This window comes from Cupressus sempervirens, chromosome 4 (genome assembly GCF_028749045.1).
Source record: "Cupressus sempervirens isolate cs-2001-9-10 chromosome 4, ASM2874904v1, whole genome shotgun sequence".
NCBI classification, from domain to species: Eukaryota; Viridiplantae; Streptophyta; class Pinopsida; order Cupressales; family Cupressaceae; genus Cupressus; species Cupressus sempervirens.
The window spans coordinates 469,329,999-469,357,590 of record NC_143121.1 but is presented as its reverse complement, the minus strand read 5'-3'; the positions used below and the strand labels follow the sequence as shown (position 1 = coordinate 469,357,590).

Genomic DNA, 27,592 nt, shown 5'->3' with positions numbered 1-27,592 from the left:
GCTAGGTGTTTTCCCTCGATGCTGAATACCGACCAATCATCCAGGAACGCTTTGAAGTTTCCGATGGACATCTTGTCAAAGATGTGCAGTATGATCTGTTGGAAGGTGGCAGGCGCATTGCACAAGCCGAATGGCATCCGGTTGTATGCATACATCCTATCTTCGATGACAAATGTTGTCTTCAATTTGTCCTCCTCTGCTAGAGAGATTTGATTGTATCCGGAGAACCCGTCCATAAAGGAGTAAATTTCATGTCCGGTGACCTCCTCCAGGATGCTGTCTGTAAATGGAATCGGGAAGGGATTCTTGATCATGACTACATTAAGGCATCTGAAATCCACGCATATCTGGATCTGGGTGGTTTCTTTCTTCAGTGAGATTACTATAGGTGACACCCATTCACTTGTTTGCACCTTGAAAATAATTCCGGCCTCTAGCATCCGGTTGATTTCCTCCGTAACCTGTGCCGCATAGTTCTTGTTCATCCTATAGGGTCGCTTCCATAAGGTATTGCCCCTTCGATCAGCAGGATGCGGTGCACACACAACTTCGGCGATACTCCTTTCAGGTCCTTGTATGTCCATGCGAATACGTCTTTGTATTCTAGAAATATCTTGAATGCTGCTGCTTTGAGTACCAGATCCCAATTATCTCCCACTAGTATGTTCTTCGGTTCTGCGTCATCCCCAAATTCATTGTTTGCAGTGTGGCTTCACTATACTTGATTGTCTCCCCCTCACTGAATGTATGGGCGGGTGTGACATCCAACGGGGCATCCCCCTCCTTAATCTCCGTGAATTCTCTTGGAAATTCATCTCCCCTCGGACCTTCCTCAATTGTTAGTACATTGCAGTTGTGGAACAATTCGTAGTCCTCCATCTGCCAATGGAAGAGACCATTGACTGAGTCCAGATCGTCGTCTGTTGATCCTCCTTCCAACCACAGGACTCCTTCCTGATCTAGTTCCATATGTTGTCTACCTTCATCCTCCTCTTCTTCAGAATCTGATGACAGGGCTTCTTCCCCCACCATTTGGGCGTGCAAATCAATGACAAATCTCCGGCCTTTACTTTCAAGTGATAGGGTGTTTTTCTTCCAGTCGTGTCTAACTTTGGCTTGAATAAGCAATCTGTGGCCTAGGATGGCGTTGTATCATTTTCTCTTCAACGGAATCACGACAAAGTCCAGTAGGAATGGCTGTGTGCCAATCGTCACCGGCTATGCCATCAAGACACCGAGAGGTTTAATGCCATATTAGTCCACTGTCAGCAACTGAAATGTAGGGGGCCACAACGTTGGCTGTCCCAGCTTCCTCCAGGTGGCCTCGGGTAAGACATTTACGCCAGACCCTCCATCGACTATTGTGTTTGTGAGAACATGTCAGAGGATCCCCATCTCAACGATCGCCGGATGCCGTCTGGATGTGAGGGCTAGCAACATTGGATCTTCTCCGCGTGCGGCAATTTCCTTCCCTCTACCTGGTTCTCCCGGTACCTTAGGAACTGACACAATATTTGTGAGAGTGGATCAGAGCTGAGGCATCATAAGAAGCGAATCATTTATCTTAACCGGTACCTCCGTTTGTAAAATCTGCCGTATGATGTTTTGTTCCGCGGAGTTCCTTGCCGAGGTGTCGGTGGTGTCTTTCAACTGAGAGGTCTTCGCTTGCAATGCCTTTTCAATCTTCGCCTACTCTTCCCCTAGTTTCCTCTTTTCTTCCGCTAGGTCCGGGTACACTTTTGCTTGTCTCCGCATAATTGCGAGAACCTCCTCTTCATCCATCCTAATGGTGATCAAGGTTACTCCGGATTTTGGGCATTTGGCATCTTCATGATCGCCTGGTTTGCACCATCTACATAAAATTTTTGGTGTGTTTGCTATTGTGCACTCTTTAGCAAAGTGACCCCACAAATTACATGCTCGGCATTGAATGATCGGCTGTCCATTTGCATCATATTGGATTCGACTTTGGTTGCCATTGTTATTGTTATTGTTGTTCTGTCCACGTCGATTATTCCTGTATCCTCCTAACGTGGCACCTACATTAGTGGTGTTTCTGCTACTGCCTGATTGGGAAGCCTCCTGTGTAAGAAGCACCTCCTGAGATCCTTTGGTTTTCATGTTGAAGGGGCATTCTTTTGTGGAATGTCCCATGATCTGATAGATATCGCAGAATTGGTTCTTTGGACAGGAGCCTTTTGTGTTACCTTCTGTCTTACATTCTGTGCACCATAGTTCGCTTCCCTTTGTTTCTTTCTGTATGTTCTTGAATTCCTTCATCATTTGGATCATGTCCTTCTGGAGGGCTCGAACCTTCTTGCTACTACTTTCATCATCGCTGCTATCTTCTACTGAAGATGTGTCATCATCTGAATTTGATGAGCTACTTTTCTTCTTTTTCGTCTTTTGCTCACTTTCGAGGTTCATTGCCCGATTGTATGCTTTAGTGTATGATGATGGCGGCACAATCTTCATCTTCTTTCGCAGCTTCGAGTGAAGGCCTTCAATGAACCATCTTTTCTGTAGCCCATCAGCTGGCTTATTCTCCATTTTATTGATCAAGTTCTTCAGCTTCTTGGCGTAAACTCGAACTGTTTCATTCTTCCCCTATTTTGTATTGTATATCTTTGCTACAATTTCTTTGTTGTCGTGGAATAGTTGAAATTCTGTAGTAAATTCCTTTTTAAGGTTGTCCCAAGTGGTTAAATTATGGAGATCTGCATCGGCGAACTAGTCGATTGCAACACCTTGTAGGGTTGCTGAAAATTGTCGGACCCATTCATTTGTATCGGTTATGCCATTCGCCCTCTAGATCGTTTCGCATGTTTTTTAGTGTCGGATGGGGTCGGCCGTACCATCGCCATCAAACTTCGGCAACTTTTCTTTTGGCCTTGCCATCACTATTGGATTTTGTGCACGAGCGTTGTTTGGTCCTGCAACACTGGCGTTGTTTACTTCCACACCATGGCTTTGCACTCCCACACTAGCGGTGTGCACTCCCACACCAGCGATTTGCACTCCCGCATCGACGATCTGCACTCCCACATCGGCGGTCTGTTCTCCCACAACGGCGGTCTTCTCTCCCACACCGGCAGTCTCAACAGCTACGAACCTTGGTGAAGAAGGATCTTCTAAAGTTGTCTCCTGCGGAAGTGTATCTCGGACGAAGAGTTCACTCCACGCTCGTGCTCCCTCGGCACTCTGAGTCGTGCGAGTCGATTCCCTTCCATCTGGATTCTCTTCCCTCGGCGAATACAAGTTCAAAAACTCTTTTCTTGCTTCTTCTACCAATTCCACCTGCTGTCGAGTCTCCTCCAACAATTCCTCAGCGCTCCTGTTTTCGTCGGCAATCTTCTGAAATCTCCTTTGACACTCGGCCTGTTGTGCCAAAATTAAATTTCCTTGAGCTATGCGAATTTTATCTTTGTCCTTCAGCTTGTTCTTATTTTTATTCAGCTGGTTCGGCATTAGTCTTCATTCCAACCTTTGTTCCAGGTCCATCGGGCAACGACGCCAAATGTTTACTGCATAGGTTAATTGAGTAATGCACACACAGACAATGAACCAGAAAAGCAACAACAATACTCCTTTATTCGCATATGCCAAGATATTACATTATTGATGATAAGATGGTTTACAATGATCCCAGACAGGGTATAAATACTTCACGCCGAACCTTCCTGAAGGGGCCCTTCGGCTACATACAATATGTCTACTACAAACTATTTATCGACGATGTCAACTACAAAATACAAAATCTCCGATAACATAACCAAGTTGGCTACACACTGCAAAATCTACCAACGACAACTAACTCTTATTATCATGTTGCTAATTTGTAATGTTCCAATGTTGTACCTGTGTGTGAGGGATTACCTCTGTTTCGTGTAAGTTAATCATAGCAGGAAGCTGTATGGTGGGAAGAGAGTAGCGAGATCGACCAGTTGCATAAGAAACTGGCGGTCTAACATATGCCACAGATCATGTACAATGTTTACAAGTGGCGATGCTAGGGGTAGAAGGGGCCATACATTGTGGTTGTAGTATGTTGACGGTGTATGAAGAATGTAGGGGGATGTACGAAGGAATGTAGAGGGGTGTATGGTCTAGGAGGAAGGTTGCGATACAATGTGAAGGAGGGTGGTCATATAGGACTTGACGGGAATGTACGGTAGGTAGAGATGTGAGCTGTATGGTGGGACTAGCGGTGATTGTGCAGTGAGAGCAATTAGACTGTACAGAGTAGCTAGGCTATACGGGCAGTAGGTACATTGTGCTGTTATATTGCTGAGGGCAGGGAGTGTGGCTATGCCAATCCAATACCGAATTGAAGATGATGTATATAAATATAGAACATAGACAATTTTCCAGACAAAACAAATTTGTGTAAACACACTAATTAATCCTACTGTAATGTCCCCTTTTTCTGCTTATTTTCAGATGTTGTAACCTGCAACCATTGTCAGTACAATATAAAAAATTATATGTAAAACATATTAGTAATATTGGATTTAAGTAAATACTAATCTAAACACTACCCAAGCCTCCCTTCCTAATCCTTTGGGAGGAATCCTTTCTCCAGTCACTTAACCCTCTGGTGAGAATTATATCTCGATTAGGTGAGTGTCATAGAAAGAGTTTCTCCCTTAGGCCTCTTTTGGGATCTATGGTAACACTACTTGGTAGAGATCCCACCTCTACCAAGTCTCTATCTCCGACATATGCATATGTTTGACCACTACAATATATATTGCCTCTAAGAGATTCTCTAAAATCTCTCTCTGAATTCCAATCAGGAATCTCTACATTCACAAGGAATGCCCTCTAATCTTTGTGAGTTCTCTTAAGAGAATCACAACATTCTTACTGAATGCCCTCTAACAAGAACTACTTGGTCCCTATGGAAGTTATAAAGCTTTCTTTTATGTAATTATCAAGGATGTATACCTCTGATAAATCTGCAACTGTGTGTTCTTCTCAATATAATTACTTAATTCTCTATTTCCTCTTATATAAAATAACTATGCAACAGTAGTTTGTTTTGTGTTCGTCCCAACTACTAAGCACTGCCTTGGGTGATTCATATCTTTATTATTTATTTTATTCTCTATTTGAGTTCTTTATATTCCCTTCACTGTTTTGTTTTCTCTGATATTGTTCTCTTTTAATGTTTTTTTTTTGTCTTCACTAATCCTCAATTCTATTTGTTGTTCACTTTCTTCCATATTCCTGACAATACTGGATTATCTTTTAATCAACATACAGACTTGATTGCTTCTGCACTTCACCCGTCCTTTGATATTAAAGATTTTTTATTATATATGGAGTGTTGCCTTCCTTATCATTCCACTGTCACGTGGCTTTTAACAGTACTGAATACTCTAAGATAACTTCTTATTATTATTTTCTATGTTCTAGTTATTCTTCCTCTGGTGCTCCTCCCTCCAAACCCCTCTATGTTGTTTCTTTGCTATGTGGTCTGTGCCTCCTCTTTCCGAATATGGTTCTTTTTTAGTATCCGTTGGCATGCTCAAGTCCATTTCCTTTGATCGTTGGTTGTGTAATAATTGCCACGTTAGTTTTGTGGACTCTCAAACATATATTATCTCTGCACATTTCTGATGAACATGTTTATTGCTGAATGTCGTGGGCTTCCCTCTTTCCAACATGAAAGACAATCCTTGTAATCTATAACTGTCCTCCTCACCACATCTTACTTGTTTCTGACTGTGATCATAGTGTCGCTCTCTTCTGCATTTATAGAGTTCCTATAATGCCCTCTGATGCCTATTCCCATCAGTATTGACTCTCCTTGTTTCATTATTGCCTTCTTCTTATAGGTCTCCGTTGATGATGTTTGTATTTGCTGTCCTATGCATCGCCCTCGCTGGTATGTGGTCATCTATCCACGTCCTCCAAACATCCTACTTTACTGATGCGATTAGATCCATTCCTTATGTCAGAGGTAAATGTAGTCTTGTTTGTCTTCTACTTGTCGCTGCCTTGTCTTCCAATTGTTGTCACCCCTATGTAGTTATCTTTTCACCGTATTAATATGAGAATGATGCCTTCTTCTATGACCTCCCCCCTTTTTGGTTTCAATATGACTCCCTTCAAATACATGCATCAAGATCTGGTTGTGACTCTTAGTCACACTCTTTCAATTTGCTTAATCACTATTATTAAATAATTAGATTGTAATGTATTATTTTATATTTCAATTTTATATATATATATATATATATATTATATATATATATATATATATATATATATATATATATATATATATATATATATATATATACATATATATATATATATATATATATGATGATTTTATTTATAACAATAATATATATGTTAGCATAGATAAGGTCTCTATCTCTAACTTTTAACATGTATGCATTAAAATAGATTTATTTGTATGTAATTTTCGGGTCATGATACGTACCTAATTAAAACTAGCCAATAATGCAACATTTTAGATGAAACCATTTACAAGTTCAGCAAAATAACTACCCTTTTTCAGCAGCTTACAGTATTTTGCATGTTCACGGGCAACTCTGTATTGATTGAGCACGAACAGTTGGAGCAATGATGTCCATGCTTGTTGTAACACCTCTTGGAAGAGATGAACAAATGCACCTTTTGATATGAATCATATGTATTGCTGCTCCAAGATAGGTCCATGAATTCAAATTGCTCCTGCTGAGTTGCAAATGCACGTTTAGCCTCTTCCTCAATTGTATCTTCATGCTGAGGTTTATGCGGAATTGCTGACTTTTCGTTGGCCTCCAACCAAGCTAGATGTCTTATTGGACATCCACTTGCTCGAACAAAGATTGAACTATTCTTGCCAACTGCAATTTTCTTGGCTAGTTCATCAATCACCCACACCTCAGGCTGATCGAGAAAACCTTGCTTGTGATTTTGGTAATGACATGACAACAGTGTGTACCTCAACATGCTGCTCACAAACTTATGACTTGGGAATGTCTTTATTGTTTATGAGAAATTCCTTTTCAAGTTGTGGTATAGGACATTCATGCAAAGTGTACCCAAGTTCATGACCTTGAGGTACAAATGCATCATTTTCAGCCTGATTAAGACTTGCTTATATGTCCACTTTTACAACATGATTATCTTGGACATCGGAAGAAAAAGTTTTCTTCTTTCTTTTTTCATCACCAACCTTTTGAGACTGCGGAAATCATATTTGAGAGTCACTATCTATGCCTTTTTCCTTTTCTTGGAAGAGACTAGCAAGATCACTAGCTTCAGATATATGATGTTTTACTACTATCTTTGCTGATTGTGCCTCGATAGAAAGCTTATTTGGTGATGAAGCTAACTTATGTTCATTCTTAGCAGAAAATCAATGAGTAGTAGATGGAAGAGGTGTCCTTTGTACATCTTCATGAGGAATGAAGAACATGCGTTGAGCTATTTTCTTTTTGAGGGCAAGCATCTCATTTTGTAACCTCTGCATCGCAGGATCTGTCCACGTGAAAGAAAATGAATCAGAAGAAAGATAACTTGTCTTGATCCTTATTTTACCAACAAGAATAAGATCATCTTCGATTTCAATCACCTATTTCTGTGCAATTGAGGCTTCTCTTTTTAATAGAAAATAGACTTTGGAAATTTGAGAATTGACAAGAAATGCTTCAAATTTGCAGATGTAGGTTGAGCAACAACTGGAATTCTTCGTGTCAATTTTTCTGAAATGAACAACACATTCACACATAGGCACATGAGATGCCTTCTTCACCTAAGTAAGCTGGGCCAACAATGCATGAGCATCTTTAGGAGGCTTGAATATTTCTTCAAACTTGGCTATGAGAGTAGTTGGTGTAGGAGCACATAGGGGTAAGGTAAAACCCTAACTCAAATTTTGGTTTGTAAATGTTCTAACCAACCATTTAGTGAATAAGGACTAAATTTAAAGTCCCAAGGTAGGTTTTAGATGTGCTGTTAGGTGAGATTCTAGGTTGAGTCAAGTTGTAAGCAATTGGTTGTTGTTAAGCCTAAAATTGCTCAAAGTTGCTCTATAAAGAAAAACATGGAAAAATTCCTAACATGAGGCAAGAAGTGTTCAAAGGAGGTCCTTAAGTGTCCTAGGTTCGTTTATTGAAGGTGGAAACCAAACTGGTCAAGTTTGGAGGTTTAGATTGCAAAATTGTAAAAGTTGTCAAAATTGCTTATTGACAACTTTGCAATTTTTGCACATTTTGAGAAAAGGGCAACATAGGTAGTTATGGCTTGAACTAAAGGCCAAGGTGGTTAGGAGTCCCCATATAAACACCTTCCAACTCATTTCCAGGGGTGGGTTATTCATTTGTACAGACAACACATGTGTGGAGGAGAGTTTTTGTTGTCAGAAAATGTAGTTTGGAGGATTGAGCAAAGAAACCTGATTGAATAGCTTACTGTTTCAAATGGAGTAGTGAATTGAGTTCATGTGTCAACTCTATGCATGCTTGTTTTGCTCTTGAGCATTCGATTTATAAGATTTACAAAATTAGTTAATTCTTGCTTTCCTGTTGTCCTGTTTTGAGCAACCAACATTCAAATGGCTATAGCTTGAGTTTCTATGGTCAAAACACTATGGCCTTTGCGAATCAAGTAATAGCCCCTGTATATTATGTAAATAGTAGTTTTGGGGTTTGTGGAAGTCAAGTAGCTATTTTTACAAGCGAGCCCTAGGCAAGCAAGGAAGGCTTGGCAAGGCACAACAGAATCTTGTAATTGATTTCTAGTGAGAACAGAGGATTGGCACATGCCAATCTTGCATAGGCAATGATGGAGTAGGATGGCAGGGATCCATAACCCAGAGAAGAAGGTTGGATGCAAAGTTTGGAATGATTGGTGAGAGTTTTACTATCATTACCTTTGAAACCCCCAAAATAAGGGTTTTCTGGAACCGTATAGTACGGATTCCTTGGAGGTTTGAAACCAAGAAAATCATCAAGCCCTAGTTGATATGGAACAATTGTCTAGTAGACTTCAATACGCCTTGCTAAGGAGATTTTCAACTAATTGCAAGTTCCTTGTTTCTAGGAGGGCTAATAGGGGTTCTTAGGGCTACAAGGTCAAACAAAGCATTTTTGAGTTGTGGGTATGTTAGACCTATTCAAAAGATGCTGAATTGTGTGAAAAGTGTTAAGAACCATAGGGAGATGGTATAAACTTGATTTTGATCCTTTGAATGCATTTGGTGGAGTTTTGGCTTATTAGGCCAAAAGATGCATAGTTAGGGGTGTGGAGTGAGGAGGAGTAAAAGCTAAGTTGATCGGTGAGTTTCTTGAAGAAAGGGGATTGGAAGAGAGTCCTCTAGGTTGGGGTTAGGGTAGTGACCCTGAGTAGGCTTAGAAATAGCCTTAATAGAGTAGGACGGTTCTAGTTGAAGAAGCTCCCCATCAAACTGGTATCAGAGCCATAAGATTGTGGCTTGTGGTAGTATGCTATATTCCACTGAATCATGTTGATCTTCAAAGATGGTTACCAATGCAGAGTTGGCTAAGGAGGTAAATGAGTAGAAGAAGCTCACGAAGGAGAAAACTAGGCTTCTTGATGAGGCCATAGAAGAGATGAAAGATAAGTTGAAAGAAATCGCCGGTAAAGGTAAAGAGAAGGTGGACTTGGAGGATGAAATACGTGAACATGATCCTCCAATTGGTGAGCAAGAACTATTCCTTAAAGCCCTCAAAGCATTTGGAGGAAAGAGCCTTGAGAATGCTTCACTATCCCATGGCAAGATGGATGCAGAGGTGATCCTAGAATGGATTGAGAGTATTAAGAATTAATTTGAATGTGAGGGGACAACAGAGGCTTAGAAGGTAAGGTTTGCGAAGTCAAGATTGAAGGTGATGGAGCTCCAAAATTTTGCAACTAAATTTTCCGTGAAGATCTTGGGAATGAATAAAAATGTGGAGGAAGTTGTCATCATTCATTTTTCAGGAAAATCAATGGTGGATGCATTCATCAGAATGCAGTTATATATTCTTTTGTTGATTCACAATTAAGATTAATCGAGCAATTATGTGTTTTGGTAGCAGCATATATAAAGGCAATATTTTGATTTGAGTGGATGGGATATGTTGGGAAGGCATTAGATGGTGATTGAACAGATCAACTAGTCTACCTGTTAGAATCCCATATATCAGATTCAAGTTAGTTACAGTTGAAGACTATATCACTAAAGGCATATTTTGTTATTTCATACAATAAAAGACTGGCATTTGAAAGAATGGAGTTAGGATGAACCTGTTACATGATAACTAGCATCATTTCCCGTTGTTGCTTCCAGAACTGATTAATGCAATCAGATTTGAGAGATTGTTTTTGAACATAATATCGAGAACCTTAGCAGGAAAAATGGAAAGAACATACAGGCTAAACTTAGCAATGGAGTATATTTCAAAGGTTGTAGTCACATATCCATAGTGGGATTTTTGCATCCATCTTCCTGTAAACTGATACTTGATACAAGTGATGAAAGCCAAGAAGAATCTCAATTATCTTTCGTTAGTAAAAGAAATGGGATCTTAAGTTGGGTACAAGTCTTTCTATTATTGAGCAGAGGTACTTTATATAGATTACTGATGTGATTCAGGAGCTTGTGAACTTATGTTACCATCATGAACGACAAATTTTCTCGTGTCTTCTGTTACATGCCTCTATATATCCACAGTTTCCAAATGCATTGCAGATCTCAAAAGGCCATACTGTGTTTCCCTTCAAAGCTGAATTGCTTCAGAGAGCTACAAGAGATAGCTTTAATGTTTTCAGTAGTGTTGTTCAGGCTTGTGGTAATAATATTTTATCAAAAGATGTCCTTATTAATGTTATTGGATCCGGTGAAAGTGAATCTGATTATCATCATTGTTTTTTGATCTTAGAGAGCTTCTATACGTTTCTTATGACAATGAAACTTCATTCACAGTATGTGATCAATGAAGGGTCACATCTGAACAACAACAGGAATTTTTTTTTTAGTAACTTGATCTCTTAACCTGGGTCATCTGTGTTGTTCTTGCCTGGCCAAGAAGGGATGCAAGAACGCTACTTGCACTGATTAAAACCACTATGATGAATGATAAAGATAATTCTTCAGAAAATATTGAGGTGAAATGGGCATCAATCTTCCCCAACCTCCAATTTCAATTATAAGGCTCTATGTGCAGATTGGTGGAAAGGAGACTGTATAAGTAGCGATGGCACTGTTTCAGAGTTGCAGATATCCTCAGACTCCAGCATCAGATGATATTTTTAACCTTTTTCGCATGCACGAGTCTCTAGCCATAAGGAGTTCACAGCCCAAATAATATTCTATAGCGATTGGCTGTTGTTTTTTCATTGGCAACGCTCAGGGTTCCAAGCAGCTTCCACTGGACCTTTTTGATAAGTTTTCCATAAAATCATTATCTATATACCTACTTATGGTGCTCTGTATGTCTGTGGTAGGTGTGCGTTTGGATAAAGGAGCCGTCTGAAACAGGGAAAGTGTCGTTCCAAGGAAGGCACGGACAGAGAAGTCTCAAGGGAGTAGATAGTCCAAATTGAAGGTGTCGGATTGATGAAGATGATAAATACAATTCCCATCGAATCCAGGTTTTTGCGATTTGAATAAAAGGCCATTCAAAGAATGGAGAAGATGCGATGAGCTTTTTTTGTAGGAAGGATGATGTCTTCGAATAATCTTCAAAAGGAATATGAGCGGAAGGATCAATTTGAAGTGGCATTTACGGGATGATCAATTCTGTGCAAGCACCAAAGAAATCCGAGCATGCATCATGAATCGATAATTTAATATTCAAATGGTGAACGCAAAGGATGTGCAGATGAAGATACATAGAGTAACTCAATAGTATTTGTTTTATTTAAAATTGCATCAAAAGCATTAAACATTGGTTAGTTATTTCTTAAGAGGTGCGATGGTTGAGAACGCACCTCTCCATTGTCTATAAATATAAGAGTTTGAAAACCAATAGGGAGAAACAATTTTTTGAAAATAGCACACGCTATTAAAATTTCCTTCCATACTTTGAGCACACATTTTTAATTTCTTCACTAAGAAAGGGTTGAAATATTGAGCAAAGCGGGATAAAGGTTGAGAAGTATTGAATTTAAATTTTAAGATTGCCTGTGGTTGGTTTTTATTGGATAGAGCTCCAACAAGTTTTGAGAGTCTTCAATACGAATTACTGCGGCATCAAATCAGTAAGAAACTTATTTTTAGAGTTGGAGAATATATGTCTTGTCCTTTATGATTTTGATGATTGTATGTTTATAATTTGTTATTTCAATTAGTGTATTGAATTGTTCAGCTATCCAGATTTGATCAATACAAATATTGTAGGATATATGATCTTTCCTCTATTTGTAGTTGTTTTATCCAGATTAAGGTTAAATTATTACAGATTGATCTGAATACGCAAAAGTAAATCAATTCGTGGCATTGCAATAATCAAGTTATTAACAAATATACTATCATTAATATCATTTAGTTGAATATAAAGAATATATGTTTGACTCTATTACCCATTAAGATTTGGCACTGATCATTAATCCGTTTATAAATCCTTAGACTTATACGTTGGCAATCTCTTAACTCTTTTCTTATGAAGAAAATTGTCGTAGGTAAATATTGTGTAGCCGACGGGTCTCGTCGGAAAGGTTCTTGTTATGTAGCCGATGGGTCCCTTCGGGAAGGTTCTTGTATGTAGCCGACGGGTCCCTTCGGGAAGGTTATTGTCATGTAGCCGACGGACCCCTTCGGGAAGGTTCTTCAGAAAGTATTTATACCCCCTTCGGGAAGCATTGTAATCATCGGATCTTATCAAAGCATAATGTACTGTTTGGCATATGCGAATAATAATAAGTTCTGCCATTCATATCTATTGTCTGTGCGTTGATTTCTTTACCCAGTACGGAAAACAATAATTAGATCTTGTTCATAACAATAATTTGTTTTAAATCTTTTTCTTTTCAGCAACATATCACATCTTAAATAAAATAATTGAAGTTTGAGGATAAATAATTTAGAATATTTCCTTGATACTTGCCAATTGAGGAATTTGTTTTCTTTAATCCGCTATAATACATCTTGCATCCGAGTTTTGGATTTGGGTTAACAGGCCTTGGTCCAGTGGAACCTAAAGCACAGAGGATTTGATCCTGTCACATTGGCCAAAATTAGTTAGATACCCAGCATCGAGTAGGCAAGGCTCGTAGGTTTCTAACCTGTGATTTTGATAACCAATAGAAGGGACAAGCATTGACTTGGTGGAAGTTTGTGCAAGAGGAAAGGGAAACTGAAGGGAAGAAACAAATAGCTAATTGGAAAGTTATGGTAGCCAAGATAAGGGAGACCTACTTGCCAGGAGATTATGAGATTTAGATTCACAAGAAGAGATAGAATCTCAAGCAAAAGGATCTTTTGAGAGTTTTAATATCATTGTGTTTGAAACCTCCAAAATAAGGGTTTTTTGGAACCGTACAGTACTGACACCATGGAGGTTTGAAACCAAGAAAATTTTCAAGCCCTAGTTTATGTAGAACAATGTCTAGTAGACTTCAACAGGCCTTGCTAAGGAGATTTTCAACTTATTGCAAGTTTCTTATTTCTAGGAGGGCTAATAGGGGCTCTTAGGGCTACAAGGTCAAACAGAGCATTTTTGAGTTGTGGGTATGTCAGACCTATTCAAAAGATGTAGAATGATGTGAAAAATGTCAAGAACCATAGGGAGATGGTATAAACTTGATTTTGACTCTTTGAATGCATTTGGTGAAGTTTTCGCTTATTAGGCCAAAAGATGCATAGTTAGGGGTGTGGAGTGAGGAGTAAAAGCTAAGTTGATTGGTGAGTTTCTTGGAGAAAGGGGATTGGAAGAGAGTCCTCTAGGTTGTAGGCTTAGAAATAGCCTTAATAGAGCAGGAAGGTTCTAGATGAATAAACTCCCCATCAATAGCCCAACTTGTAATAATATGTGGTGGTAAATGGTAAACTAGTCTACAACCAGGCTTTGGAGACTTTCCACAAACAACCTTACGAACACGTGCACATGTTCAACAACATGAACATTGCATGCAATGCGGAAAATAGCAATATGCTTATCTGAAGGTTGTTGTGCATTACTGAAGAACTTTGGAAAAATCTTTTGTGAGCAGTTGAGAAGAGCTTGTAGAGGTAGAACTAGATTTAATGGACCAAACACATTTCCCCAAGGACCTTCGGCCATTTATGTCCTTGGTAAATACTTGAATAAAAAGAAAGAAATAAAATTACAATGAATAAGTACCATTGAATATGACATAGGTATACTTCAAACGAAAGTGTGAGGCTTCAAAATGTGCATCATATCCCCAAGTAAGTCGTCAAAAATTGTTGGTTAAATTTTTTGAGTCAGTGGGACCAAAACTTACAAAATTATGACTTTAGGCAATAGTGTAGTGAGATAAATCTCTTCTCTCAGCAATAGGGGAGGCTCCCTTCTTAGCATAGGTGGCTTCAACATGAACTTAAATTACAAAAAGGGTGGTTCTCTTGATCAATTCCTCTTTTTTTAGGAATGAATTGCATACAACTACAACTTTTCAACTTTGCAAAAAGTTCCTAATTGCTACGATAATACCGTTGACCCTAGAATTGATGTAAGAACAATACTAGAGCAACAATTTATTTTTCATTTTGTAAAATAAATATAGGAGCTCAAGGTCTCTTGCACTTGTCTCGAATGGGGATTTAAGTAGAATAACTAGTAAGGCACAAAGTTACTTACTAGACGCTCTCAAATTTAATAAAAAAACTTAGAGCTGAAGACGTTATTGAAGCCCAATGTCTTGAGCTCTAAGTAATTACAGCCACTACTAAACATAACAATTTTTCCTCCTGCAACACAAAGGCTTCAAAAGTTCAAATTGGCTCTGAAAGCAATAGGCAGCTCAAAGTCTACGAAATCGAATTCAAATTTCTCTTGAGCAAAGCAGTAAAACTAACAATCAATTCGAGAAACTATCATCACATAATAAGTTGGATTGACACAAAGTCTTGAAACAACCCGTCTCTTTTATTGAAAGCAATTCAAATTTACATCTAAGCACAAAGTCTTAGAGTGCATATACAAATTAAGGTTGCGTTTCAAGATTAAAGACACATTGGGGGTTTTCCTACTGATATTTGCAAGCTGAAAGGTGGTGTCCATACTCCTTGCCTTGGTAGTGACATTTAAACTGACTGCATAATCTATCAGGTTTGTAGAACTCCACTTGCTTAATAAGATTGTTCATTGTAATTGTAAACTTCTTTATATTTCAATTGAACTTCCAACTTGCAACCATTATTAGCTGTTACATTTCATTTTATTTGTTTAGCATTTGTATATATTCTGAAAAACACAAAAAAAACTCATAAGTTCAAAAACAATAAAAAACAAAAAACTTCAAAAAACAAACATTCTCCAGCATTGCTATAGTGTGAGCCAGCAGGGCACTTATAATCATAGTAATGAGAATCGCTCGAAAATCGTGTGAATCGACAATTCAGCGATAAGATTCAAGGTGGGCGATTTTTTTGGAGTCGGGAATCGCACACCCAATTTTTTTGGATGAATCGCCGGTATTGGCGATTCATCAAAAAAATCGCATGAATTGGATGAAAAAATCGAAAAGAAATCGCCTACGGCTAGAAAAGTATGGAGTTGTAAATTTTAAAAAAATAACTTTGTTTTTTTACTTTCTTTTTGACCTATTCTCTTTGTTATAACCCTAAAGGGCCTTCTATTTGTTAAGCATGAGTAGAAGAGAGAAAAAGTGAGAGAGAAGAAGAGAAAAGAAAAGCCATAGGTTTCTAATCGGCAAGAAGGAAGAGCACCAAAGAGATCAGCAGTCCATTTGGAGAGGCCATCAATTGCGTTGGGAGCATTAAGGAGCCAATATCAACACTCCTCAACTCATTTGCAAGAGGTAAGTGCTCATTTTTTTTTGCATGTTAGTGTATTATGCATTTTTTCTTAAATTTTTAGTGTATTATGCATTTTTTGTTAAATTTTTATAGTTTTCAAAATTTTTAGTTTAAATCTTGAATGTTCTTTATTTTTACTAAGTTGCAAACTAGGGTTTGTTGTTTTGTAGCTTTTATTAGCTTCAAACTTTGATATTTTACATAAATTTTTTTATTGCAGCGGCCTTTGCTTTCATTTTTCGCAAATTCGCAATGGGTAAAAAAGATGAGTGTTGGAAATATAATGAAGAGTTTCTTGGAAGAACCAAATATCAAACAAAATGTATGTTTTGTAAAGAAAAAATAACTTCTGGAGGTATTTATAGATTGAAATACCACATTGCTGCTATACCTGGACATGATGTCACAATTTGCACTCACCAAACTCCTGAGGCAAAATGCACTTGCTTAATGGCATTAGAAAAAATTGAAAAAGACAAAGTGAAGAGGAAAACGCAACTTGAAGGGTTAAGGGGTATTGGCTCCCATGTTCTCGCATCCGTAGCCGCATCCACATTTGCATCTGCATCAGCTTCCGCATCTGTAGGTTGTGTTGGAGAGGGTTCTTCTAGGCCTCCTTTTTATCCTAGTTCTTTTGCTCGTGCTAGTGCTAGTGCTAGTTGGTCACATACTGAGACAGAGTCCCACACCAACCTATTGTAGCCTAGAGTGCGGTAAAACAAAATGGATAGTTACTTTGTGCCCCGCACTACTCCTGGATCCCAACTCATGCTTGAGGGCATGGGTTTGAACAAGGAGATTCATGATGCTGCCAAAAAGGAGATATGCAAATTTTGGTACTTTTGCAACATTCCATTTATTGCAGCCAGGTAATTGATTCTTTTTTCTTTGTTTTCTTTAAAGTTAAAATTAAAAGTAAAAGTAAAACTTTAATTATATCCACTTGTTTTATAATTTGAGTCTTTGACATCTAAATTTTTATTTGTGATAGGGCTCCTTATTGGCAGAACATGATAGATGCAGTTGCTATTTGTGGTACGGGGTTTAAAGCCCCAAACGAGGTTTAGTTGAGTGGATACCTCTTGGATGAGATGTTAGAGGACATGAGGGTTGAGCTCGAGGAGAACTGAAAGGAGTGGATTGCAAAGGGTTGCACCATCATAACTGATGTTTGGACAAATAGGAGAAATAAAACACTCAATTTTGTTGTATCCTGTGGAGGTGATTGATCATTCTACTTTCCTACATACATAATTGTAAATTTTGATTTGTTGAATGCTAATTTGTTGATGATCCATTTAATATTATAATTCGTTGTTTTGTTACTTGTAGGATATACCATGTTCATCAAATCCATTGATGCTTCCACACATGTAAAAAATGCCACATACTTATGTGAGGCTATTGAGGAAGTCATAGTAGAGGTGGGGGAACAAAATGTGATCCAGGTGGTGACGGATAATGCAGCAAGTTATGTTGCTGTGGGTAAACTTTTAACTTTTAAAGTTTTGAAAATAAATTTATTTAAATTTTGAAATTTGAATTTCTAATTGACTTAAAATTGTTGTAGGTAAACTTTTGATGGAGAGGCACCCCACCATATTTTGGTCCCCTTGTGCAGCACACTACATTGACCTCATGTTGGAGGAAATTGGCAAACTTGAGTTTGTCAAGTCATGTGTGGAAAGGGCAAAAAACATATGCAAGTTCATTTATAATCATTCATTTGTCCTTAGCACAATGAGGAAGTACAGAGAAGGAAAGGAGTTAGCTTGCACAAGTATCACGAGGTTTGCCTCGAATTTCATCACCCTGCAGTCCTTGTTGACATTAAGGGATGAATTGAGGAGCATGTTTGTTGGGTGGGAGTGGATTTCCTCTTCCTATGCTACGACCACTGTAGGGATAGATGTGGTGGATTGCATATTTGATGAGGATGGTTTTTGGAAACCCACTAGAGAAATCCTTAAGGTAAATTTATTGCAATTTAACATTTAGTATTTTACTTTTACTTTAAATTATATTATTTAATATTTAAGTTTTGACTCAAATTTTTTGTTTTACTTTATATGTAGGTCATTGAGCCCCTTGTAACTTTGCTATGAACTGCTGATGGGGAGAAGCCCTCTATGGGCTACATTTATGAGGGCATGGATAGGGCCAAGAAGGCCATCAGAGCCCAATATGCAGGAGTGCAAGAGAGGTATGGTCCTATTTGGGACATCATCGATAGGAGATGGCAGAATCAGCTCCATCTACCCATCCATGCAGCAGCTTACTATCTGAATCCGACATTTCGTTTCCGTACTGAGTTCTAGGCAGATGCGGAGGTTCTCACTGGCTTATACACAGTGATTTAGAGGTTGAATAGCGATGAAGATAGCGTTGCTGCGATTGTTGAGCTAGACCAGTTCAACAATAAAGAGGGGCCACTTTTCTTTGGCAGGATGGCTATAAATGCTCAGACAACACTACAGTCAGGTAAAAATTAAATAATATATTCAATGTTCATGAATCTAAATTCTAAACTTAAAGTTGATTATGCAATTTTAGAGTTAACTTGTAATTTGTAAATGAGACTAATTGTTTTTATTTTCCCTTATTTCAGATAGATGGTGGCAAATGTTTGAGGCCACAACCCCAAAACTTCAAAAAATTGCCATTCGTATTCTGAGTCAGCCAAGCAGCGCTTCTGGATGTGAGCGCACTTGGTCCATGTTCGAGCACATCCATTCGAAAAGGAGAAACAGGTTGATAGTGCAGAGGTTGAATGATCTTGTCTTTGTTCATTACAACCTCCATCTTAAGATCAGACAGATTTTGGGCATTGACTCCTCTTCGATCATTCTAGAGGAGATTGATCCAGAATCAGAGTGGCTCATAGAGGTTGTGGATCCAGTCTTTACTGAGGAAGACCGTGCGTGGGTTGACCAGGTGGATATAGAGGTTGAGGCAGCTAGAGCACGTTCTTCAGGCATTGGTAGACGCACATGTGCACGTACAGACATAGGCCCTAGTGATGTTCGTGAGCCCATCTTACATGCGGGAGATATGGCTCGGCAGTCCTCTGGGACCTACATTAGACGCCTTGGTACTAGGCAAATTGGATACTCAGAGGCTGAGGCTGAGGCTGAGGCTGAGGCTGCAGCCAAGCTTGAGGATGATGTTGAGGATGATGATGACTATGAGTTCGAGGCTTGAGCTGGAGCCTTGTTTTTATATTTTGTTTACAGATATTGATACTGAATCATTGATAGACATATGTTTCAAACTTTCATGGATCTTCATCTTAGATTCTTACATATATTTATGATTTGATGTCTTATGGATCATCTTACATACATTCTATGATTTAAATCATTATGATCATTTGATTTCTATTTACTTCAGCTAGCCTACAATTTACATTTTAGATAACATAGTTACGTATGTAATGGGTTTTATGTTCCAAACTTCCATGTTTATGTATGTTAAGTTTTAACTTCTATTTGATGATGTTATAGTTTGTTTAAGTTATATTCAATAAAGAGTGCATGAAATAAGTTTTAAATTGTTAAAATCTTTAAATTTAAAGGGTTTTTTCAAATTTGCTGATTCATCGCCGATTCATTGCTGATTCACGATTTGATTCGACCTTGCCGATTCCGATTCACGTTACTTTGCTTATAATCCTGTAGAAAAAGTAAGTAGTTCCTTTGAGTTTATTATTTATTATATTTTTTAGTCTTATTGTGCAATTCAGTAATTATATGCATTAGTTCTCTGATTTCAATTTCAACAACACATCATAGGCAGTATATCAGGCACAATGTGGGTTTATGGTTCCTCTCTCTCTCTCTCTCTCTAAAATGCCTCTTTCATTTTAGTGTTCCTTGTCACAGATAAATATGATAATGTTGTTTTAGGTGCTTTATTATAATCATCTAATTTAATCTGTATTTGGCTATCGATGTGTACCACAGTTTGTTCGTAACTTTGCACACTTAGCTTTTCATTGTAGATTTCATTTGAAAACCTTTTTCAGCGTTTTGACATCCTATATGTTAATCAACTAGAATTATTATATGTTTAGCTTCATATATATTTCCTGACTCTGCAAGGACATGAATTTGAGTGAAATTCAATATTGAGACTCCAAATTAAAGCCTGTGAAAAGAAACTGGAATAAATGTTTCAACCAGTCTAGTGGTGGTCTTTTTTTATTTTGCAGTTGACTCATCTATATGTATAAAAAGGTTTATGGAGCCTTTCAGCATGATTCAGAGTTTAGGAGTCACATTCCTTAGGAAAAGACATGATTGCAAAATCATTGAAATGTTTGTGTTCCACTGTACTGCCTTTAATAAGAGCAACTGTGGTAGCAGTTATTCAACTGCATTACCAGTAAGATATTGTATAAGATTGTGCATAGGGCTGCATGCCTTAACACTGAGGAAAATAAAAGATTGATAAGCTTGGAAAGTTTCTATTTTTCTTATCTTTGACAAGAACTTACATATATACTATATCCCAGTAACTGATTCCTAGTTTGTATTTTAAATAATTGCAGACAGCCCTCTGGATTGGTCCTGTTACAGTCTGGCCTTCACAGAATCAGTACCACAGGTCACTACATTTTATGAGATTTTTGGGTCAACTTAAAACAAGTGGATGTACCACTATTGCCATTGGGAAGGAAGCTTACAATTTCCTCAAAGAAGCATCATGTTTGTGTTTAGTTCATCCAATTTTTAGACATGGGGCTGCTGTCTTGGAATTTTTGAAAGGAAATACACTTCCTGGAGTTGCAGCTCTAGATCGTGTATGTTTCCTCATCATTTGATCTTCCATATATCATTGCTATTTACATTAATGTAATTTACTGCATCTTAGAACATTTAATTGTCAGCAAAACAATGGCTTTTGGAATTTAGATCTAAATTATTGATATGTGATATCAAAGTCAATGCTTTTTTGTTTCCTCCAAGAAGTTCAATAAGGTTTTATAATGTGACTGATGTTCAACGATGAATATCTAAGATCTCATCTGTCATCTTTTGCAAATATTGTTAGCAAAAAGGACTTTGTACTGCACTATCCACCTTTTCTGGTTACAGTATTGCTGCAAGATTAGTCTCAGGCAGGTTAGGGAAGCCACTTTAGAAGTTTAATACATTTTAATGGGTATCAACTGGAGCTGTGCTGTAATCTTATGGTACTGTGAATGTAATTTGGAAAGCTCACAATTCAATTCCTTTACATTGACCTTTTCTATCCTCATGGCTTTGCTGACTTGTGTAGCAATGTATCTTATAGTCTTCATCATATTGATTGTCCACATATGCAATTTCATGTCATTTTTTGTTATTGTACTAGAGAAGCGTAAATTATTACTTGTATTATTTATTGGTAGAGAGAAAGCTTAGTGCTTACTTTCCTTATACTCAGCTATTTTCTTTTATTGTAAATTTGTATGAAAATTATGTTGTTTTCAATGTAAAGATTCAATTCTAGGACAATGATAATGCTTGCAATGACATCAAAAAGAGAGTCTTTAATTAAAATTGTAACACTACAAAATATGCTATATAGTCATTAAACTTGTTACTTGTCTATAAATTTGCTATCTGAGCTTAAAACATTGAATACATTAAGTTGAGAATTGAATTGATAAGCTGTCTGCGATAGTCAAACTTAGGTACAACGAAAAATGTACAGTGGTCATATGAGCAATAGTGTGTGTGTGACAATGTAGACACACATGCATTTGTCTATTGGAGCTAGTTGTAGAAGAGAAGAATATTATAGATAGCACGCTGCAAATACTTAAAACATGAGAATAATCAGCCCCTTCAAAGGAACATTCTCTATAAATATCCAAAATGAACACAATTCACAATATGATGTTAATAAATAAACAGTTACCTGTTATATATGTCATACTTATGCCATGTAGGCCATGTAGGCCAACTTAACTAACAATATAAGAGTATATTAATACTCCTACAATCTAATGAATGGTTATGGTAGCCACAATATTTCTACTCCTACACTCAATGGAGCTTTTGAGATGGGGACGTTTTAGGGGACAGGGAGTGCTTTCGGTCCGGGTACGGGTCAAAACCAAAATTTAGGGGGGGGGGACCTCAGGGGACGATGATTAAAAACATAGGAGATTTTTTTATATATAGAGGTAGAATTCAAATATGCATAACATTGATAAACAATTCACCATAGACATGTTAGAAGATCAATCCATGGAAAAGTATCACATGAAAAATACGAATTACTTCCATTATAACAATATCACATACATATATAGCAAAAAAAATTGAAATGCTTAAAGGCTCCAAGTATCGTGCTTGAAATCAAAATGAAATAAAGCGAAGTCCAACTAAAATAGTAAGTAGTAAATACTAAATGCAATCTTTCCTCACTGCTGTTGCTGCTCTATTTTTTTTCTCTTAGCAAGTAGGTAAAATCTAAAAATGAGTAGAAGAGTTAGTGTTTTAGTGTTTTAATAGGACCAAATATGGTTTGCATATTTTTGTTACGTTGTAATGTCCCCTTTTTCTAGGACATTAAGAATTGATAGTCCAATCCCATATATGACCTTTGAGGACGTAATACAGAATTATTAAGTCAATTTTAAATTAAAGGAGATTGAATAAGAGATGAGTTGTCTTGAGGGATAGGGACAAAAATACAAAAGCTAAAGAGTCACAGTTTGGGTCTTTTAAAGGAGGAAGAGAAGCTCATTTCTGCATGCTTGGTTTATGATTTAGATTTCAGTTTCCCTCTTGAGAGAGTTATTAGGAAAGCTTTAGGTTTCATCCATTTTGAAGACGTAAATCCTTGTACCGATAGACAGTGGACGCAAACCCATTGTTCGTGGAGACATCACATTAGGTGTCCCACATGTGCTTATAAGTTCTTTTGTTAGTATTCCAATCTAACTGTAAAACTGTGTTTAGGATTGGATTTTGAATAATAGTTATTGTATTGCTGATGTAGAATGCAATAACATATTCCAAGCTATTTTATGAGAATCTACTGGTTTATATTGCTGGTCTATAATGCATCTTCATATGTTTATGTTCGGGAAATTATCTTGATATAAAATTGGGCAAATATCCATTTGGGATATTACAGTGGTATCAGAGCGAAAAATCTTGCCATCCTATGTAGTTAAATCAGAAGTGAATTTACATGAAGGTTTTATCAGAGTTTTCTACCAAGTTGTGAGGTGTTTCTTTAGAAATATTTAAAGTTCAGTGCAAGTTTTTTTTTCAATATATTTTGAATATATTATCAAGATGTTGACTTTGAGAAAACTTTTGTAAGATGAAATCTAAGTGTGAAATGAAATTTATAAGTTGATATTAGAGAATGAATAGTTAATGCAAAAGTGTATGTTCTGGAAAAACACAAGGCAAGAAAGATTTTATAATTGTTGAACTTACTATGTTGTTGTAATTCAGGATTTAATATTTTGTAATATCGTGTATTGTCAAACTTTCAAAGGGAGGTTTGAAATAACCTAATAGTGCCAAAATTGTGAAGGCCTAAGCGAAGAAGCAAAATCAAAAAAATTGTTGCCACCTCATTGTTTTGTGAGATGTAAAAGTAGAGGAATCAATATATGATACAATTTTCATCATGAAGCATTTTAGACAAACAACGACGATTCTCTCTAGGTGACCATACAAGGAGTGATACTTTTTGGTGAAGCTTTTGTTTAGTTGAGAGTTCGTTGGATGAGAGTTGTGTTCTATATCAACATGACAGGACTCCTTTTCATCTAGGAAACACTGCCTGGCATCGAGGATTGGAAAATGATTGTGGTTGTGTGATGGCATGCTTAACATTCCAATGATACTAATGTTTCTAACGAGCATTGGAAGAAGATTTCTAATTCTCCGTGCAAGGATCAGAACAGGAGTTCTCGATCAAAACATCAAGTCACAGAACATTGGCTTTGTCGAGAGAGAGGTTTCTACAAACTCTAAGTTTGCATTCTGTATTTGGGCACAACACAGATATACACTCTAATACATATCAAAGGAGGCATTCTTGTTGAAGAATCTTCAATGGCGGAAAACTATTCTGGGTGGAGATTATGGTTTTGTTACGCTTTGGTTGACACTTCGAAGGGTGAAGCGTTCCTTCCAAGAGATTGAAAGGCATGGTTATAACATCTTAGATGGGCACACAATTGATTAGACAAGCACATTGCGGATAGGATCAATTGGCGAATCCTATTTGAGAATTTCTGAATTTTGATCATTGTTTGCGTTGAAGGAGAGAGTTATAAAGAGGTACCCTATAACGGTTCTTGGCACAGAACCAACGATTTTAGGAAAATGCTGTGTTTTTCTGGACATTACAATCAATTTCTAAATCTAAATACGACTGATATATCAGAGTATTCTTTGTCGTCACACTCCAAGAAAACCGTAAGGCAAGACTGAACCAAGTCAGAGACACTTGTGGTTTTGGACGTAGACAGTTGCAAGCTGAAATTGAGCCATCTGCAGTTGGAATACTATCAAATCCACGTGCGTTATTTTTCTTTTTTAATTTTGGGTATTATGAAGTGTGGGCCAAATATAATTTTGAAATGACCTTTACTAGTGACGTTTGAAGTCATCATTCTGCTAAGGGCTAGAGTCACATGAGGAGACAGTTAGCATTGAAAATCTTACGATTGGGATACCGACGACATGTAATTGACTAAGGAGAAAGATTGAAAGTTGTTAATTGCCGTCAGAGTAAAATTGTAGGTAGCTGGGAATGTATGCTCTTCCACCAACTGGACACAATTCCTGCACAGTCCACAGGCCGGAGGTGTTGTAATCATGCACAACTTGCAGATTGGTGAAAGGTCATCACAATCAACTTAGGCATATCATCTATGTGTGATGAATATCTTAGAGCTGATTAAGCTCTCTCCATACAAGGAAGTATTTGTGGATTCGTTCACTTTCAGAATTGACTCCTACTATGCATAAGTTTCAGTCTTAATTCAGGGGAAAAATTTGGTCAGACGGTAGAAGAAGCCCGACCATTGCTTGTTATAGAAAACAAAAAATCTGGAAACACCATTTTGGAAGATTGGAAATGCTGCATTAAATGCCTACTGGTGGGATTCATAGTCCTTGTTATTGTGGGTTTGGTAGAACTTTTCTATCATTAAGGAGTTAAAGTTGAAGAGAAAAAACAATTTGGTCTGCCTTTGCAACAATTGTGTGAATACATATGCTAGACTTTGGGAAGTTGGTTGATGCTGCACATTTATTGTCATCCAGGTAGCTGTCTAGGCACAACAGCCAACCAAAGGTAGCACATCAACTCTGCTAGTTGTTTGAGGACTACCGTTCTTCTTCAAATCTTATTTACTAAGGTCAGAGTTGCGTTTCTATGTTCTGTTCAGAATAGTATAGCAGCAAATCAAATGCTTCCTCTCCTATGACAGTAATTGTTGTTTACAGATAGCTTGAGAATGATGTATTGTCTCTATCTTAGTTGTTACTTGTTCAGAAAGCTATGCTTATATAAGTGCTTTGGGGGGGGTAATTGCCCTGGTGACTTTCTTGGATTTAACGCCTTACAAATGTTGATAGAGTTGCTCAAGAAGGATCAATTATTATACTGAAAATTTATTGAACTAGTTTGGAGGCTCTATTAACTATTGCTTGCACCTGTTACCAAACTGTTCACTCACAACCATCATTCACATTAACTATTTGACAATTTTTCAGTGGAGGGTTGGTCTTTCAGCACTTTAGATTTAATGGTACCAAAAATAGTTAAAACCATGGAAGATCTGAAAAACAATGTCTTTTTTGATGAATTTAATAATACTTTCAATGGCCCTCAATAAAGAAACTTGCAAAAACAAAAACAATTGGGATGGCTATACGTACTTGGGTTGCAACTAGAACACATGGAATCCTCAAATGACGTTCTCTTCGATAGAAACATATTTGACCAATGTAGAGCAGGCAAATTGTAAGCTCGCGAATTGGGCTTTACAACCTTCAATAGTTACCTTGGTCCAACCCAAGTTTATGGAACATCCACATAAAGATGTGAGGCTTGCAGTTGCCTCTTGTCTCAATGAGGTTATGTGAATAACATCTCCTACAATAGCCTACAATGATGTGGTATTGATGAAAGTTTTGCAGCTGATAGTGAAGAACTTGGAGGGGTTACATGATGACAAAGACCCTGCTTTTGACAAGAGAGTTCAGATTTTGAATATTATGTTAGAGATGAGGTTATTTTATATTATTATTGACCTTGAATGCAATGATTTAATTCTCCAACTGTTAGAATGCTTCTTGTTCAAAATTAGGAGCTACCATTCAGGAAGTGTAAAGACCCACATGCACACAGTTATATCTTCAATTCTTGATGTAGATGTTGAAATTTGCAAGAGGTTGCAGTCAACCTTGTTAGCCTTTTGGAAAGGGGAACATAGATATTGCAAAGGCCCGTTTAAGTTGATGATCTCATCTGCAGCCTTCGAGCTTGTGGAGTAAGTAATTAAGCATAGAATCAACAAATTTCAAGATCACATGACAGATAGTGAGCTGATCTCCATGGGTTTACCGGTTAAAGGGGCTCCTATGAGGCTTTATGAGAATTATAATGGTGAAGAGGAAGGAAAATTAACTCAAACCAATGATAGGAAGAATATGGGTAAGGCACATACAAGTTTCTACGCTGGTGATTTGGAGGTTAGCTTTGACAAACATGTTGATGAGGTGGGTTCTACTAGAAGTAAGAGCATGTTGAATTCTTTGAATGAGGAATGTTTGCATAAGAATGATGTCATAGAAGAAGCTTTGCCTTTGCATTCAGATCAAAGGAGCACGAAAATTAAGGCTTATGATTATATTCTTGAGAGGTGTGATGAACTATGTGTTTCTTATACATATGATATAAATTGAGAGGAACAATCCAAGATGACACTGCAAGTCGATGAGTTGCATCAACATGACAACAATGAGATGCATGCCTTAAAGAACTAGTTGAAGGTTAGTGAAGACATGGTTGTGGCATCTTGAGTATGTTATGACAGCACTCACAAGATGGTTGAAGATCTCCATAGGAAGGCTCAAAAGGGAGTGGAAGGAGATTTGCTTGTTGCTGATTTGCAAGTAGTTAAAACAACCCTTGAGTTTATGAAATCAAACTATTTATCTTTGCTTTCTGACAGGGATTATATTCTTAAGGTTGCTGGAATATACATTGATTAGTTGGGTAAAGAAAAGCATGAGATTGTGGAGTTCAACAGGGAGCTTAAGTATGCTCATGAGGCATTGGATGATGCATAGATTGCTCTTCATGAAGTAGAAAATCAGCTTAGTGTTACAAATCATACTAGGGAGCATGAGAGTAAAGAGAGGTGGGAGTTTTTCCAAGAAGTAATTGATGAACTTGATAGCATTCAACAGACTTATGACTTGGATAGTTGTCCCAAAAGACCAAGTACTTGCTGCGGAGGCACCTCAACCTTGGAGCATTACGACAAGCTTCATTAAGTATCCTAATATCAAAGTGTTTAAGTTATTTATAATTTTCTAAAAGCCATGTCAAGCAATGGTTAAATTGTAATATAAATGGTTCAAGAATTGCATG

At 37.5% G+C, this 27,592-nt stretch overlaps 2 protein-coding genes across 4 annotated transcripts in view; both read left to right on the top strand.

Annotated features, from left to right (window-relative positions):
• Positions 1–27,592, top strand: part of LOC149562001 (phosphoglycerate kinase, cytosolic-like) — a 271,433-nt gene that overhangs the window by 50,301 nt on the left and 193,540 nt on the right. For 2 of the 3 annotated variants that reach the window (XM_089825543.1, XM_089825542.1), the window contains one exon: positions 20,517–20,768. The exons of the other annotated variant lie outside the window; for it this stretch is intronic. In XM_089825543.1, coding sequence (XP_089681669.1) covers positions 20,517–20,768 — 252 coding nt within the window. The remainder of the gene's footprint in view (positions 1–20,516; positions 20,769–27,592) is intronic. 3 annotated transcript variants of the gene reach the window in all.
• Positions 17,538–19,292, top strand: LOC149562002 (uncharacterized). Its single transcript, XM_089825545.1, has 3 exons — positions 17,538–17,938; positions 18,043–18,448; positions 18,576–19,292. The coding sequence occupies exons 2-3, from the start codon at positions 18,415–18,417 to the stop codon at positions 19,166–19,168; spliced, it is 627 nt and encodes a 208-aa protein (XP_089681671.1). The 5' UTR covers positions 17,538–17,938; positions 18,043–18,414; the 3' UTR covers positions 19,169–19,292.

Coding starts and splice junctions, on each gene's coding strand:
- LOC149562002 (XM_089825545.1), top strand. CDS start 18,415: ATGGCTATAAATGCTCAGACAACACTACAGTCAG. Junction 18,449..18,575: donor TCAGACAACACTACAGTCAG/GTAAAAATTAAA, acceptor CCCTTATTTCAG/ATAGATGGTGGCAAATGTTT.